General features: G+C 38.7%; 1 protein-coding gene across 9 annotated transcripts in view; it reads left to right on the top strand.

Moving 5' to 3' along the window:
• Positions 1-18,722, top strand: part of dab1a (DAB adaptor protein 1a) — a 198,099-nt gene that overhangs the window by 113,917 nt on the left and 65,460 nt on the right. For all 9 annotated transcript variants that reach the window (XM_038268832.1, XM_038268842.1, XM_038268825.1 and 6 more), the window contains exons 3-4: positions 11,129-11,268; positions 17,192-17,290. In XM_038268832.1, the coding sequence (XP_038124760.1) occupies positions 11,129-11,268; positions 17,192-17,290 (239 nt within the window). The remainder of the gene's footprint in view (positions 1-11,128; positions 11,269-17,191; positions 17,291-18,722) is intronic.

Genomic DNA, 18,722 nt, shown 5'->3' with positions numbered 1-18,722 from the left:
AGCGTGATAGTAAAAGACGTGGGTGTGTGTTTGTGTGTGTTTGTGTGGGGGGGGGGGGGGTCAGCACGACAGACGAAACGAAAGATTCTTTCATTAGTTGTGTTTGAAGCTCAGTGGGGTCACAGCAATAGCAGACATTTAATTACAGCAGACTGAGCGTTTCGCCGGCTGAAACGCACGCAGACCCGCTCCTCTGCAGACACGCCCACACAGACCGACACACAGAGACGTCTCTCAACCAAGAGGCTTCATAAAGGTAATAACATAAACCACTCAGCAGGAGAAATAACCCTGGACTCTCATCACCTCAACCCCCCCCTCCCCTCTCGGCCTTTTCCAACCTCTCTGCCTCTCTTTGACTCTCCACCCTCTGTGCTAAGTATAGCAGCAGTAATGGTGATGGATGCAGATGGAGCAAGCAGGCCTTAAATGTCAGACTCAAATGAAAACCGCTGTTTCATTGAGACAAAAGCAGCTGGACACATCAAGTGTTATTTAACACTCACGCTGATACATGTACCTGACCTGACAGGTAAACTCTGCTCAGCCAACCCCAGCGGATAATAAAAACATGAAACGCTGTCCTTTTCATTTCTCATCATTTGAAATTTTAATATTTATACCTTTATGCTTATTTTTCATTATAAAGGTTTCACTTGAAAAACCTTCAATATCCTTTGAACTTTTTTTAAATTTAGATCAAAAAGTAACATTTTAAAGATGGTTATCTTCTCCATTCTTCCTCAGTTTGTTATTATTTTGCTCCAGATTTACGACTGAATAGATAAGTCCATCAAACCCTGCAGACTTAAGACGTTCCCTCCTGCTTTTTTGTATTTTTTCTTTTGTTTGTTTTTGTCACATTTACCTGATTGCATTTAGGGGTGAGCAATGTGGCTTAAAAATCTAATCTTTTTTTAATCTATGTTTCTTCCTTCCCCAAATCCGATCGCTTTTTGTTTGATTTTGTTTTTTTTTCTAATTTAAGTTTCATACTGAAAACGACAAATGACATATTGCTTTAAAAAACAGCTTTGTTTTTAGTATTCCCTCTTGGAGGTGACTTTAATTTAAATAGCAAAAAAAAAAAAAAAAAACTCAAGCTTTAAAACATGCGGAAAAAACAACAATAAAAAATGAAAATAGAAAAAGCTAAATGTTTATCAGTTATAAGTACTCAATTAAGAAAAAAAAGTGGTGAAATGTTAATACTCTGAACTATGCACTGCAAAAAAATTGAAATCTAAATAAGTCATTTTTTCTTGCAATAAGTGCATTTTTCTTGAATTGAGGAGGTAATTGAGAAAATTTGCCAATGGAACAAGTCAATTTACATTTAAAATAAGAAAACACAATTGCATTGTCTTATTTCAAGTGCATTTTATCTAATTATCTTATTTCAAGGTGAAGATTACTCATTCCATTGGCAAATTATTGCATTTATCTACTCAAATTAATGGTAAATACACTTAATTTCAGAAATTTTTTCTAATTTTTAGATGGTTTTTGCAGTGTGGAAACTGGATTAGAAAAAAGATTTTCCAAAAATGTAATCTTCATTCACAAAAAAAAACAACTGATTAATTTATTTTAGCAGTTGAACACCCATCCCTAATAGCATCTTAATATTTGATCATACAGTAATAGTGATATCTGGTGTCCTGTGCACTTTAACACGCCATATCCACGACCAGCTCAGACCTTAACCTGAGTTTTTATAAAATCATTTAGAAGTCAACAGTTCAGTAAAATACTTTTTCATCCACCAGTGTTTGTAAATGTCACCCACAGGGCAATGAAAATAATGCAATCTGCCTTCGATATAATTTAAATAGTCATAAGTGGAATTTTGTTCTTAATGTACAAAGTATTTAATTTAGGTTTAAGCGTGCTTTTTTAATGCAGAGAGAAACCCTTAGTTCTGTACAGCTGTTTCAGAAGCAGATGTGCCTCAGTGAATTACTTGAGACGTCCACAAATAGTTAACATTCTACTGTTGATGCACTAAACTATATGTTAACCGTGATAAAAAGTCGATGTATTTCAGTTAATCTCAATAGGAACTAGTGTTGGGCAAGTTACTTTAAAAAAGTAATTATTTATAGTTACTAGTTACTTCTCCCCAAAATTAACTGAGTTACTAACTGAGTTACCCCACAATAAAAGTAACTAGTTACTAGTAAAAGTAACTATTGCGTTACTTTTGCGTTTCTCGCCCCCGTAACCCTCCCCACCCGGCCCCCACCTTCTCGCCGTGTGTTTCCAAAGCCAGCTGAATAGAGCGGACGACAAAGACAAGAACCTGCAGAGAGTTTTGCGTTTATTGCAACTCAACGTAAATGACATCAGGGGGGAACGCCATGTGAAGTTTTTTAACAGGGCGTTCAGATCTGGTGAGTGAATGAAATTAATAACTGGGGATGTCTAATTCTGAAATCCTGTGTGTTTGGGTTGTTATAGATACTGCAACATCTATCTATCCATCTATCTATCTATCCATCTATATAGCTAGATCTATACTGTACTCTGTGTGTGACATAAAATATGGATCTCCACCCCTGCCACAAAGGCCATCAAATAATGTTTAAAATAAAAATACAGTAGGTTGAGAAGGCAGAGTATCCATCCATCCATCCATCCATCATCCATCCATCCATCCAGATTTCTCTCTTTCTCCATCCAGGCTATCATTTGATCATTCTCGCTCTCCATAGTTCTCCTGTGGCGCGAGCACAGGGCGGCTGTTGCGCGCCTTTAGCGAGCATGCGCGTTTCCTGTCGCTTGCGCGGTGAATCGTGCCGCCTGCGCTGTGCGGAGATGCAGGGGAAACCGTATCTGATGGGGAAACGCAGCTCGACATAACACTGGTATTTCCATCTGGAAAACGCTGTTTTACTGCTGGAGTCCTCCTGACTCTCCATCTCTCTGTGTGTGCTGTACGTTAACACCCGCCAGCAGAAACACCCACCTACCCAACTGACAGATGGAATCTCACTATACATCAGCCATTCTCATCCTCCCCTCTCTCATGACAAGGCGCGCACAAGTCCTAGCATGAAAAAACGTTCATTGTGCGACCTGAGTAACGCGCAGTAACGGGGTGTCTGCAATGGTAACTGCGTTATAGTTACAGTCAAAGTAATTAGTTAGATTACTCATTACTAAAACAAGGTAACGGCGTTAGTAAGAGTAACTCTCTGTTAAAAGCAATTATTTTTATTATCCTAATAGAAAATACAAAGGTGCTAGTATGGAGCTGGAAATCCTTCTGACATTAAGAATAACTGGTTTTAGTAACTCTGGACATAATTATAATACAGCATTTAAAAAATAGTTGCTGTATTTGCTGTTTTTAGAAGGCTCAAAAACCTTCTGACACAATTTCAGTTACTAGAAGAGCGTAAAGTCCCGCTGAAGCTATGACTTCCACAGAGCTTGAAATACAGAGAACACCTTATTGGCTGACCGACTCATGTTGGGTGTTGGCCTTCATCAGGGTCATCAGGGTCATCCCAACATGCTTTCATCATCTCGGGTTGTTTCCCTGTTCTTCAAGTGCTGCTGCTGTAAATGTTTTAGTTGTCTTTAAGTATTACCATTATAGCAGCATTAAACATGAAATTCATACAGGTGGTTTACATTTTTGTTTCCCTGCACATAGACAGGGGGGGGGGGTGATTTACCATTAGTCTATTCTAGGCAGTTGCCTAGGGACCCAAGTTCCTGGGGGCCCCATAAAACTCTGTTTACCTGTATGTTTAATAAAACTCTTACTTATTTGTGCAGATTAAATATGTTTTTGATAAAAATCCTTTTGCTAAAATGCCATCAGAACACTTTTAATATTAAGTGTGTCTCAGCCCCCCCCCCTTCAGTGTCCACCATATTGGATCAGTCCATTTGCTGCACATGTGCAGAAAGGTCCAAACAGACAGCAGCAAACCATTTGAAAACAAACCATGCAAAGAGCAGTGTTGCCAACTTAGCGCTTTAGTCGCTATATTTAGCCACTTTTCAGACCCCTCTATGGCTTTTATTACAAAAAGTGCCTAGCTCCACATCTAGCATATTTTTTCTGCTACTGGAGACTTTGGAGACAACATCTAAAAGCAGCGAACTCTGCTCTCCAGAGCGAGTAGGTTGGTAACCCCGCCTCCTGCTCTCCTCTATCTTGTCTGCTGTCATGATTCAGGCAGCTATTATTTCATCCAAATGAAAAATGGAGAACAGATAAGCAGATCATGGCTTGTCTACAGTGAAAAGAAGGACTGGGTTATTTACTTTGGCCTTTTTGGAAACACAGGAAGGAAAACCTTTCATTCCTTTTGAGACAGCATGAAAAGTCAGCTGAGTACATGGCTGATATAAAAAGAAAAAGGAACAAAAAAAACATAGAGATAAAAAAGCAAGAAAAGGGATAGGAAGAGAGAGAACAAAAGTGGAACAAATAATGTATGTCTATTTAATAAAAATCTCAGTATCTGTATAATGGGCCTGTCTTTGCCTAGGGCCCCATATTTCCTAAATCAGCCCCTGCACATAGAACCAGGGCATCCATCTTCTCAGAAGTAATTCATGTTTTTATGCAAAGGAATTATAAATTTGCATCTTTCACTTTGTGGCAGAGACACATTTTATGTTGTTGGTTAAAGATGAGTTTGGACCGGTTGTCATAGCAACTTTGCATTAAAATTCAGAGTTGTTTTTGAGTTTATTTAACTTGTCAGTTCATAGGACAAGTTAAATTGAATGAAAGCGTCTCCTTGCAGAACAGAACAACCTTGTGATTAAAGTGCTTCCATTCATCTGAATCCTACTGATGTGACACATCTGAAGGAGACGTTCTCTACATACAGGCAGAAAGTCCTCCGCTGTGTTGACTCAGGATTTGAGGCGGTGATGAGTTACTTAGAGTAAGATTCAGGCTGAGTCTGTTACCTTAGTGAGTCAACATGTGTTCACACACAGTGTCTATGTGTAGGAATATCTTTTCTATCAATGGGGGAAAACCTTTATTTTACACCTTATAGGAGACTTTTTGACAGAAATCTACCAATTATGTCAAATCTTATATCTGTGATTTCTGGAAAAGATTGGTCTCAGCCAACTCTTATTTTTCTTCTTAGTATTATTAGTATAAACTGGGTCTATATGCTGCTATTTTATTGTTACTGTGCATTTTCTTTTGCATTTTATGTGAGAACCTTTTTACAAAGGTAACTATTGCAGTTACCGTGCATACAGGGACATGCCTACATCACAGGTACGGCATTCATACCCATAGTCCCCAAGTTGGGTTTAAAAGTGACTCACTCAGACGTACCCCTCCATAATGTCGTCCTGTCAACCAGTGATAACTGTCTGCAGGCATCGTTTGAGCTGCCTGAAGCAAGCGGCTCAATCTAATAAGGCTCCAGACCACTTTTCTTCACAAAGGCTGCCATCAGCCTCCAGTGACAATAGGAATTACAAATATTCCACCTTAACAGATCAATCTGTCAGTGTGACCATTCGGCATCCATCAACTAACTTTTTAAGCTTTAATATGGCTAGGCTAGCTGCTACCTCCTGACCACACCTCGCTAAGCCTTCAACACTCAGCCCCACAGTCACGCCGTTTACTCGTCTCACTACCCGATCCATGCCGGAAGCACGATCCGTCCTGCGCATCCTCAAACAGAATAATAAGATCCGGATCGCTGAAAAACTGCGTAATAACGCTACTAAAAATACTTATATACTTAAAACATTAAAAATTGCTAAACTACATTGTATAGTAATGCTCCAAGGGCTATTTAAGGGTATTGAATTTTTGTTAGTTTTTAGAATGCGCAATCTTTACGCAAATACAAAAATATTCAAAAGGAAACCCCCCCGCCTGAATAAGACAAAAGAATAAAAACCTTTAAAAAAAAGTTGTCACACTAAGCATGCTTGTAGCGACAGTGGAGAGGAAAAACTCCCTTTGAACAGGAAGAAACCTCCAGCAGAACCAGGCTCAGTGTGAGCGGCCATCTGCTGAGGCCCACTGGGGTTCAAAGAGACAGAAGCAGACATAGAAAAAGAAGCACGTTAGAGATTGAACTAATAGATTCTGCAGAGTGGGAGAATAGAGATAGAATGAAGCAGAATGATGAAAAAGGGGTCCCTATGTCCTCCAGCAGTCTAAGCCTATAGCAGCAGAACTATAGAGATAGCTCAGGATAACCTGAGACACTCTAACTAGAAGCTTTAATAGCAAAATGGGCGGGACCAAGTAAAATCCAGTTATCAGTCATAATAAAATGAATAAACAGCTAAAATGGCCTTTAAATTACTTCTCATTGGATTGGACCATTAATACAATAAACATAGCTATTCTAGAGTCCAGAAACAACCTCCATACCTAAAGGAGCTATTAGCATTGTGCGCTTACAGCAGTTATTTAAGGTGTATTTAAAGACGTGAAAAACATTGGCAGTATGAGTCTAGGATCAGCCAATCTGCAAGCAAAGGCTCCTCAAGCCAAAATAAGCTAGTGCTTTTAACCAGCTAATTTATCAGCCATTCTTCAAGCTTGAAGAAACTGATAAAAAGTTATATCCACACTCCAAAAATTGCTTTAAATATGATTAGCAGCATGCGATGTTGATGCAGATTCAAAAATGCATAAGTGAGCAGGTAATGCAGACAGAAGAGATTAGCGTCGGGTAACTATGATTAAGTAGTGCTGCGAAACATGACGCCTTCCCCCCCTTGGATAAAAGGAGTCATTTCTCCTACACTGCGGTGCTTTTGGGACTTTGCGTGAATGGAAACAGTGTATAGGAGTGAGAAAAGGAGGAGTGGGATCTCTCCATCACTCTGAGTCTGACCTTCCATGAGTCACACTGATACTGAGTATAGAACTAATGCCTCAATATATTATCTGAATTTGCTGCATTATCATTATGCCTCTCGCTGCCGTCCTCTCACTCTTGTACCTGCACATGAACTCAGGGCTAGGAGTCAAACCGACACTCGCTTGTGCTCCCCTGCACGCAAGAAGCAGTGATGAACTGTTCACCCGCGGACGCTTGGAGGCAGAAAAACGGTCAGAAGAAGAATAGTGACAGCGTGACACAAAGAAAGAGAGTTTAGCCTTATGAGTAGCTGCTCTTCCCATGTCTTATATTGTGTATGTGCAAAAAGAACATGAGAGATAACACAGAGACTTCCAGGACAAGAGCAAGGTCAACACATTCACGCCACAGCTGACACGCACTAATGCATTCTTACTGTGTCGACAATCTAGAGCACAATGGAAGGAGAGGAGAGAGGAGGGACTGTGGAAGACAGGAGAGATAAGAAGAAAATGTCACACCATTATTTTGAGTTTCAGCTCCTCTTCTGAATATTACTGGCTCCTTTGCTTTCAGTATTTCCAGATTTTTCAACACAATCCAACAAGTTACTCTTTGCATGAAAGTTACTCATGAAACAAAAAATTATAATATCCTTTACTTTGGATTTTAATTAGGGATGCACGATATAATCGGCCCCTATCGGTATCGGCCTTAAAACTAAATATCCGACATCGGCCACCCCACCGATATTTAACCCGATATTTGATCAGCTTCTGAGTTTCTAAAGTCTCAAAATAAAAAAATACTACTTCTTCTTCCTCAAAAACTTCTTTTTTACAGACTTAAAAACTTCTAAAGACGAGGGGAAAAATATTGATACATTAAAATATCCCAATATCTTCATATGCTGATATATTGCCATTTAAAAACACCATATCAATCTCTTTTACTAATGAAATATTGCTATATGTCATCGTTATGCTACGAAATGCCCCGAAAATTCACGAAATTTTGCCATATTTTTATATGTTGATATATTGACGCGGCATTGATCTATTTTACTAACAAAATCTGACAAGAATTTGCAAAATATCACGAGAGTTTGTAACAGAACGATGAAAAATTTTAAGAGATTTTGAAAGTAAAATAGATCGATACCGCGTTTTTAAAAATCTATTTGATATCAGCATATGAAAATATATTTGAGTATATTATTTTTCAAAGTGTCAGAAATGGATAACAAAACTGCTATTTTCAATGACTACTTATTTTTGTCCAGCTTTAACATCGGTATCGATATCGGTTATCGGCTACATGAGTTTTAAAATATCGGCATATCAGATATCGGCCAAAATCCCAATATCGTGCATCCCTACTTTTAATGCTGTTGTTTCTTTCCCAAAGAGTTACAATTTTCATCCCTTAAATCCAGATTGTCTAAGGAGCCAATTCCACCTTAAATTAAATATGTGAATTAAAGCAAGTTCAGCTCCCAAACTATAAATTGGAAATACAACTGTTTGTATTTGTGTGACAGAAAGGCATTGAGGAATATTTTTCAGGTGGAAGCATTTTTTAGATGTCACCTGATTTATAGGTGATTAAACAAAGAAAAAAAAGAAAAAAAAATTTAGCTTGCCAAATTTTTTTCCAACATAAACACCATAAAACTAGCCTCGTGTTCCCCTGTTTTGCATTTTTATTAAAACTTACAGTAATACTTGCACCTTTAACTGTTTACGGTTTTACTGCTCACAGTGCAATTTCAGATTGCTATTCGTAATTTTGTCCAGTTTGTGTTTATCTCTTAATAAACAGGTAAGTTTGTTGTTACCAAGCATTGTGTTTTATTCAATCTCACCTAATTTAGCTGGCTAGATGTTATCAAGAGTACTAAAACCCTTTTCAACCTGAGTCTTACAACTAAGGCTAAATACTTTAACTTAAACTTAAATACATGCTCAGATAGGCTGGTATCGGCCAGTATCGGTATCGGATCGGAAGTCCAAAAACAATATCGGTATCGGATCGGAAGTGCAAAAACCTGGATCGGGACATCTCTACTTTGAGGCGGGTTGAGGTGTGACGCAACGAGAAGCGCGACAGTTCAGTCTAAAGAACATGGCGGCTTCAGCCGATGAAACTAGCGTTAGCGTGGCTATCGAGCAAGTTTTATCGGAATTACAGAGTATTTCTTCACTGAAAGAAGAGCAAAACACTGCTCTGGAGGCTTTTCTCAGAGGAAAAGATGTTTTTGCTCTTCTCCCGACTGGTTTCGGCAAGAGTTTGATCTATCAATTGGCTCCTCTTCGTCGTCGCTCTGTTAGTACGTCATATGCTTCGTTGATCTGATTGGTTTATTTGGCCCGTCTATCACCAACATAGCAGTGTTAATTTTGACAGCAAATTCTGATTTAGTCTTAGTCTTTTGAATAACACACCATTTTACTTTTAGTCATATTTTAGTCATCTGAAATCTTTTAGTTTTTGTCGACTAAATGTCAAAAGAGTTTTAGTCTTAGTCTAGTTTTAAGTCTTTTAGTCTTAGTTTAGTCTCAGTCTAGATTTGAATTAGACTTGAATTTCCCCTTGGGAATCAATAAAGTATCTATCTAGATTTAGACACAGATTGAACAGATACAAAACATGTATTTTATTTTGAATTTCAAAAAGATTAACTGTGGCTTTGCTCCCTAAAAAAGTGCATTCTCCACTCAAAAAACGTCTATCTCATTCTAAGTTTAGCGCAAACACGGCGGTTAATCAAATAAAAAATAACCTTGTATGCTTAGCGTGTATGCTTACCTTCGCATGTATCTCTGGATGAGTCGTCTGCAAATGCCGTTTCAAGCTGGTGGTGTTTTTTCCGGATATTTTGGCTCCACACGGTTTGCAGGCTGTCTTGTTGTCCTTAGTGTCATATGTGAAGTGTGCCCAGATATCAAGTCTTCTTTTTCACCCTAGCTGTTGTAACATGTCTATTATTCATTTGATTTTTGAAAGGCTACTACTGCTACGAAAATGCTGCTTCTATGTTTCAACCATACGCGTTCTCTTCTTCTTCTCCTTCTTCGCACAGCTTTATGGCGCATTACCGCCACCTGGATTTCTTTCTATGGCGGTTGGCAACTAACTTTTGATTGGATTTCTTCCCAACTTGTCCCACAAAAAAAGTAATTCTGATAGGATCACCGTTCGTCCCTCCCTAATAGTTTAGTCTCGTTTTTATTCGTTGACTAAAGTGTCAGTTATTTTCGTAATAGTCTTAGTCATCATATCTCACCTTTTATTTAGTTTTTATTCAGTTTAAGTCCGTGAAAAAGGTTCGTTGACGAGCATTTTTCGTCATAGTCTTCGTCAACAAAATTAACACTGCAACATAGGCCAATCAGCTAACCAGTATTTTCGCCGCCTCCCAAAGTTACTTCAACGGAAGGTTTCCAGATGGATATACGGAGCAAATCCATCTGGCGGAGTCAGGTTACCGTAAAACACCATGAAAGCCCATTTGAAACTCTGGATGAATCCTCAGACTTTATAGATCCACATCTTGACTATAACTCAAGCAAATTTGGACTGAATAAGTTGAAGCATGTTTGTTCCACAAAGGTTTTAGTGGGCAGTGAGCTAGGTAGAAATCTGATTCTGGCACAGTGCCAAAAGCGGCCAAATATGCTGACTTACATTAATGGAGACCTTCTGCATGAGACAAAGCCTTTGTTCCTAAGATGTAGCCGTTATATCATTGAAATTTACCAATAATATCACCAAACTGAATAGAAAATAAGAATAACAGAGCAGCTTATGTAACGCATGGCGGTTACATCACCTGAAATGGTCACACAATGACCTCTGACCCCTCCTTGGAAAGGTCTGAGCCTCTAGTTTCCACTGATGGCAGCCATTAGGGGGTGGGGCTAAAAATTAATACCTGTTGTTGCATTGCTCCCGCAGTCACACATGTCAGGTGGAATTTTAAATCTCATTTTATTTGTTTACACAGCTATAAAACAAAAAGTATAAAAAAAAAAAAGTTTGGTTTCATGTTTCAGAAATTTTAAAGCCCCATTTGAAAGGCGTGTGGATGAAACACCATGTGACCACGTGTTTGGCCATTTCTATAAATAGATAAACATCAGCTGGGCCTGGTACCGGGCCCATCGGGCTCAAGGGGTTAAGCCTTGTGTAGTCCATTTGATTGGTGTTCCTGAGGCAATAGTGCCGGTCAGAGGTAGATTGAGGTCCTTGACTGGAAGCTGCACTGTTGACTGCAGCGTGTGTGTGTTTGTGGTTTGTGTCTGCAGGGCAGGATCGCAGCGAGGCAGCTCTCATCAGGCGTTTTAAGGGCGATGGCGTCCGCTACAAGGCCAAACTCATCGGCCTGGACGAGGTCACTGCCGCCCGTGGAGACAAGCTCTGCCAGGACTCAATGATGAAGCTCAAGGTAAGAACGGGAGTTTGTTTTCCCTTCATCAACGCAAATATTGAATTCACACAGAAGCAATCATGTAACTTCAGATTTGCATGATAAATACAAAAAGAGGAGAAATCTGGAGAAAGAAAGCCGCACAATTCGCCCAGAGCCAAATGAAGTTCCTGCACTCCCAAAACCTACAAGCATCAATGCCTTTTCAATTTTTCTGGTCCATAAAGAGTTCACCCTCATGCATATTCTAGTTCTCAACATTTAAATATGCATGCTTAATACATCACAGCCTAAATGTGCCTTAGTATAGATATTCATGCATATAGTTTGCCTGCTGTTTTTCAGTATGCAAATTGCCTGGGGAGAAAAGTTCAAGTACAAAGATGGCGGAGGGAAAGTGTGCGCTTTAATTTATAGGCATGATGATGATGATATGTGCAAGAGGAAGTGAGGAGGTTAGCCATATGGATGAGAAGGGGATAAGGGTGAATGTCTCATTTGGCAGGACAGGAACAATTAGAGAGGGAGAGGGAGACAGATGGGGCAGTTAACAAAGAAAAGAAGTCATAGAGGGGGGGTGATCGTTTGGATGATGGACAGAAGACAAGCGAAGGAGGAAAAAGATCACAGAAGGTCGGTCCTTTCAATGCAATCCATAAATAAACATTTTTTTAAATTAATTTAATTACCTGAATTTGAAATGCATTTAAAAAAAAACAGTGAAAAATTTAAGGAAATCCTTGAATTCATTTTATTTCACTTGTGAATTTATATTAAAGGCATAAGGCGAGAATCCCTTCATTCATTATTAACTCCTGCTGCCGCTGAAAATTAAATAGAGAAAATTACATTTGTGTTTAGTTTGCGTGAGGAAAAAATCCACCCAGTGGAGAGCTATAAGGATGAGAGGCAGACAGACGACCCATTGATCAAACAGCATCCATCCTTATCACTTATTCCGACAGGAAATCCATCATCTCTCATGTCTTCACCTATTTCACATCACTCCTCCTGCCTCTTGCCCAACTCCTCTAATTCTTCTTCTTCTTCTCTTTTCTTCTCCTCTTTTTGTAATTAGCAAATGCAAATCAACATGAAAGTAATGTCCAATCTAATATTGGACCCTTCAGCAGTTATGCTGAATATATTCACCGTCCTACTGACTGACTGTTTTGGAAGATGTGGGTTGTCTATAGATTAAGGCTTCCAGTAATTACTTTTTAATTTCATCTTCTGAGGGACGCTTTGAACAATTGGTTAATCCCAGCTTTTTTTTTCTTCAGAAATCTAAATCTATGATAATGCAGTTTATGTGGCATCTGTGGCACATCAGAAAATGTTAATACTGAGGATAAATATTAACATTAAAGTAGGAAACATACGTTTTATGTATTTAAAAATAAAAATCCTGAAGCATGAAAAAGTATGCCTGTTTCCTTTCTGAGCAGAAACCCAAATGATTAAGGTTGTTGCTCTTAAACAAATAGTGTGAAAATGTCATTTCTATCTAGCCTTCATGTCCACCATGTGTATTACCTGTAAGTATAATAAAATCTAAAACCTCTTAAAGTGTTGTAATCTTAGAGAAACATTTTTCGACTTAATATGTTTGTTCCAAAGTCACAAACTGTTCACAATCAGAGATCTCTTGAAGTCAGACCCTCATTATATGATTGTTCAACTGCAGAAAATGTTGCATCCAAAATTCCCCTTCAGTAGGTTAAAGGTTACTAAACAGACAGAACTTGAAACATCTTAAGTTTTAAAGTTTTTCTTTTTTTTCCCTTCTTTTTGATTGATTGACTTTATTGATCTCACAGCGGAGAAATGTACTTGTTACATCAGCTCAAATACAGGGTTTCTGCAGGTCATTAAAAGTCATTTCATTTGTATTTTTTATTTAAGGCCTTATATGGCATTAAAATTCATTAAATGTGATTTAGAATGCTTTTTGAAAAAAAAAAAGTGTTTGTAAAAACAATTTTGTCAGATATATTAGATTTTAAATGTTCTGTGTGTTTACCATATATATGTATATAGGGTCATGGGTAATTGTGGCATTAAAAATATTACATAGGATATATACAGTATATACAGTAGGGGTGGAACGGTTCACAAAATCCACGGTTCGGTTCACGGTTTTCGATTCGGTTCGGTATGTTTTTTATTGTTACCCCGAAAAATAACAAAATTTATAAAAATTATAAAAATTTATGAATTTTTTTTTTTTTATGAAATTAATGAAAAAATCAAAACAAATTAATGAATTGTAATTATTTTTAATGATCCGTGGAAACCCTGGATCATCTACCATCTCCAAGGAACTCAGAGCGGAGCGGACGGGAGCCACAGTGGAGGCTGTAGGCTTTGCTTTGAGCAGCCGGTCTGGAGCGCAGCGGGGCGGAGCGCTGACGGAGTATGAGGGATTTCGGGGTTAGCATGACATGTTGGTGATGTTGCTGTTAGCATAAACAAAACGTGCTGCACAATGCTTGCACACTGTTGCACTTTTATCCACAGCTTTCTTTCCGCCGTCATCGTAGGTCACTCTAAATGCAAAGTGGTCCCATACAGCAGACCTATAAAGTGCTGCTGGCGCGTCTTCCAACTCCTGTTCTTTCCCACTCGCCATACCCACACAATTCTCCACAACAACTGATTTTTTTCTGCTACACCCGGCTACGCTGCTTTGCTTCTTCTTCTTCTTGTTTACTACCGGTGGTTGGCTTTGGTCGCAGTACCGCCACCTTCTGCTCTGGAGTGTAAACGCTTCGCCTATGAGAAAAAGGAGCAGCGCATGAACCGAACGCAACACACGCGAACCGAACCGAGACAGTCGAACCGAACGGTTCGGACGGTTTTCATAAACCGTTCCATCCCTAGTCCATATATGACAACTTTTTATTTTCATAGTAGGATCATTATACAGGGTTATTGCACAGGGTGTTTACATGGGTATTTCTATAGATGGATGTATATATTTGTATATAATTATTGCATAGGCTAATAAATAGTAACTGCACATTCTCCATTGTAGCCATTATTGCTGTTGTAGCGTCTCATTGTAGAGTCTGGTTGCAGCAGGATAAATGACCTGCAGTAGCGCTGCTTTTTACTAACAGGGTGTAAAAGTCTTTGACTAAAGGAGCTGCTCAGCTCCTCTCCAGTCTGCTGCAGAGGGTGGAAGGTGTTAAAGATGGATGTTTTTTTTTTTATTTAGAAATTAGTGAATGAAATAGGCCTGCCACTTTATGACAATACTGAAATCAGAGACAGAAACTGTCTTTACCATCTGGGTAACTGTAGTTTAGGTGGTTAGGGTCTCATCCTTTAAGAGGCTGCTGGTTTGAAGCCTCGCTCTGTCCGTCTCACTCATTATGTCCTTGGGCAAAACACTTCACCATCCTGGCGTGCTGTTGGTGGTCAGACGGCGCTGACTGCATGGCAGCCTCCCTTCTGCCTCTGGGCAGCAGTGGCCTCCATGTAGGTTACCTCCATCAGTGTAAAATATGCAGTGAATTGGTGAATGACTGAATGCAGTGTAAAGGGCTTTGGGGTCCTCATAGTTAATAAAGCTCTAAGTACGGTACAGTCATTTACCATTTTACCATTTACAGGCAATACATACGGTGCTGTGTGAAAGTATTTGGCCCCCTTCAACTTTTCAACCTTTTTCCACATTTCAGACTTCAAGTATTAAGAAACAGTAGCATCCATTCAAAACTGCCCTTCCCAGTCAAACACCAGCTGAATGGCAGCACACTTCCCTGCAACTCCCAGCGTATTCCCCTCCAACTTCCGGCCACCGGAGCAACATATTCTCATTATCAGTTCATATGAAATCGTATGAAAAGTTATGCACACTATTTCGTACGTTTTGGACGTTTTTCCTCAAAAAACCAGATCAGTGGGCATGCGCTGGCAGACAGAAAAAAAAAGCAGATCCTCGGACGGACGTAAAACTGGGAAAAACAGTGCAATAATCACTTATTCATGTCTCTAACTACGTTGCTTGCTGTTTTATATCTTAGGGTTAGGGTCAGGGCTAATTGTAATTTATATTCACATGCTCATACGACGAAAAAAACGTCCAAAACGTACGAAATTACAGTGTTTTTACTCTGATTCCACCCTTTCACTGAATTACAGGCTCTGACAGGAGATGATGCTTCTCTTTAGATCTTATTGTTCACAAATCATGACAGGAAGAATATTTTAGTACAAAGATGATGTTTAAAAAGGAATTATAGGGAACCAGCCAATAACCAGCCAAGGACCAGACAAGGGCACATCAAGGAAAGTGGGGAAATTTTAATTGCTACCACTGTATAAAATGATCACTGTGAGACACAATCATGAAGTGGAACAAAATTTTAATCTTCTTTAACAAATAAAAAACGGAAGAGTGGGGCGTGCAAATAATTCAGACCCTTTACTTTCAGTGCAGGAAACTCAGGTAGAATGTCTGAATGATCTAATGTTGATGTAAATGACTGATAATGATAAATAGAATCCATTTTGTGTAATCAACGCTCCTGCTCTAAGAGAGCATCATGAAGAACAATGAACACACCAGGCAGGTCTGAGATAAACGGTTGTAGGGAAAGTTTAAAGTCAGATTTGGCTTAATCAGTCCTTCTTACGCAACTGCATGGTTATGACATCTTACACTTGTCATAGACCCACAAATAACTCACTTAAAATTGGTTTCTTCAGGACATCAGTTACTTAAAGATGATGAGTTTCATCACTGAAAATATCTCGTAGAAGTCACATTTAATCAAATTCTTCCAATTTTCCGATGTCCCAACAGAAAGAAGACAAAGAATGAAATGAAAATTTCTGACAATTCACCAAAGTTCTTGATCATCATTGATTCTAATTTATCATTAAGACAATGATTCAAGATTTGTATCACTACTAAAAACACAATAACAATAAATGACACAATAAATGCCCTCCACTATTTAGGCCTTTGCAATATGGCTGAGATATAAACACAATGTCTTTCATATCAGGCAGTATCAATAATTATTTATTAGTGTTTTTTGTTCTATTATGTATAATAAAGGCTAATGGAAAATAGACCACATTTAAACTATAACCAATCCACTGAACTCTGATCCAGAACCAGCCAGTAACCTGGAGCATAAAGGCAGAGGAAAGGATTCAGCCTCTAATGGACAAACTAAGCAATAGCGAGGCTTTAAACGGGTTAGGATTACATTTTTTAATTCAAAATAGATAAAAAACACTAATCAATATTTATCAACATCGACTGATATTAAAGGTTTATAAGGTGATACATCTTTCAAGCATATCGCCATGGTATCTGTGTATACAGCAACAAACTTCCCTCCCAAATGGTGAGATGATCATTAAGAAAGAGAGAAAAAAATATGACTTAAAAATTATAACTTACTAAAAAAATAACTTCTTTTTCCTCAAACAGCAGCAGACTTTGCTTTGCTTTCCATCTATTTTATACACACTCACAAAATAGAAACCCATCCCAACCAACACACTGCGCGACGATTGGATGTGACTCTAATGTTTTGGAGAATGTGCTTCATTTCTTCATATGTAGACCTCTGTGAAATGCTTTTCAGATACGCCAACATATATGGCTAGATAAGAAATAGTCTGACAGCAGCTTGACACTACCTGCTGGGTGGAAAAGGTACGGAATGTGCAAAAATGACACATCTTTCATCATTTCCAGACGTTACATAATCTTCTGCTACACATGAAAAGAAAATGTCTGTTATAGATTGTCTTATGCTGAAGTGATGCCACCATGTGTGGTTCTGTTGCTAAAACTGAGGGGTAATCCACCATGAGAGCAATATTCTACTTATGGGCATTCCCTTTACTCTCTTCATGTATTTCATTTCTGTTCCTAATGCGATTGTTTTGGACTGTGTGTGTCTCTGATCTGCAGGGGACAGCTGCTGCAGCACGGTCTAAAGGAGAACACAAGCAGAAGGTGTTTCTGACTGTTTCCTTTGGAGGGATCAAGATCTTTGATGAGAAGACGGGGGTAAGCTCTGAGGGGTCTGTTTATGAGCTAGAGCACTACTGCATGCAGCCCTGCTGAGTGTGCATGCATTTGTGTTTCTTCTGTTAATGAGGCCTCTCCATGAAAGGGAGCGGCCCCGAGGGAAATCAGGAGGCCCTAATTGAAACCCTGAGAACAAGCCTGTAGTAGATGAGAGAACATGGCTGTCCTATTGTATGCCTTTTTGCAAACACCAAGCGCGCTGATTTTATATTGTCCTGCAGGATTATGCATTTTCAGTTCAACATGGCCGTTTCCTTATCTGACCAATGAGATCTTTACTGACTTTTCAAAGTTATATTCTATTCAGTTTATTTCTATAGCTCCAATTCACAACACATCATCTCAGGTCACTTTCCAGTTCACCAGATCATCCAGTCAGATTGATTCAAAGTTTTCTATGTAAGGAAAACCAGCTGATTGCATCGACTCATTGACTCTTCAGCAATCCCTCACACTAAGCATGCTTGTAGCGACAGTGGAGAGGAAAAACTCCCTTTGAACAGGAGGAAACCTCCAGCAGAACCAGGCTCAGTGTGAGCGGCCATCTGCTGAGGCCCACTGGGGTTCAAGGTAGGGCTGCAACTAACGATTATTTTAAAAATCAATGAATCAGCCGATTATTTTTTCGATTAATCGATGAATGGCACAAAAAATATTTTTTATATTAACCTCTTTATTCCAAAATAAACATTTTAGACAGAACAAACAAGCACACAAGTACAGGTTGCTCATTAACTGTCCTGGTGCAATATGAAAAATAAATGTTTGTGTTAAAACTACGCAAACTTACATGAGAAATGTAGCTGTACATCCACAAAATATAGGCTACTTTGTTTCATAAAGCGCAAAAAAAGAGATTTTTGTGTTCAAAGCCCCTAAGGGGTTCAAACAATAGGCCCCCCCATTTCAACAAATGAGGTTTTTTAGACTAGAAGAGTTCTGCCTTTTAAGACAGGAAAGTATAGCAGTTAAAGTTGCTACTTGAGAAAATACTGAACCATAGAGATAAAAATAGCCCTGTGATTCAAATTATAAATTGTATTTGGAATAAAAATGAGAGAACTAGGGGTGCTAAAAAACACATCCTCCAAAGACAGATATTTACATGGGAATGTGGCAGATAATTAATTGACATATTACTGATCTTGCTGGATTTTATTCTGCTTTACTTCCATAAATTGCAGGATCTTCTTTACTTTATCTTTGCCGGAAGATTTAAACTTTAAAAGCCTTGCCCTCATAATTTGCAAGTTAATTTATTAATAAAGAAAATATAAACGCTGCTTAAGCTAATTCAAATGAAATGAAAAGTAAAATAAGTAGCCAACCTTATCACTGTCTGTAACCTACTAACACGGTAAGGAAAGCATCAGATGAGCTACCTGAGAAACTAACGTTACGTTTCCCCACT

The sequence above is a fragment of the Cyprinodon tularosa genome, unplaced genomic scaffold (assembly GCF_016077235.1).
Source record: "Cyprinodon tularosa strain WSP-4 unplaced genomic scaffold, ASM1607723v1 ctg119, whole genome shotgun sequence".
Taxonomy (NCBI): domain Eukaryota; kingdom Metazoa; phylum Chordata; class Actinopteri; order Cyprinodontiformes; family Cyprinodontidae; genus Cyprinodon; species Cyprinodon tularosa.
The sequence above is the reverse complement of the archived record's forward strand: the minus strand, read 5'-3'. Positions and strand labels throughout refer to the sequence as shown.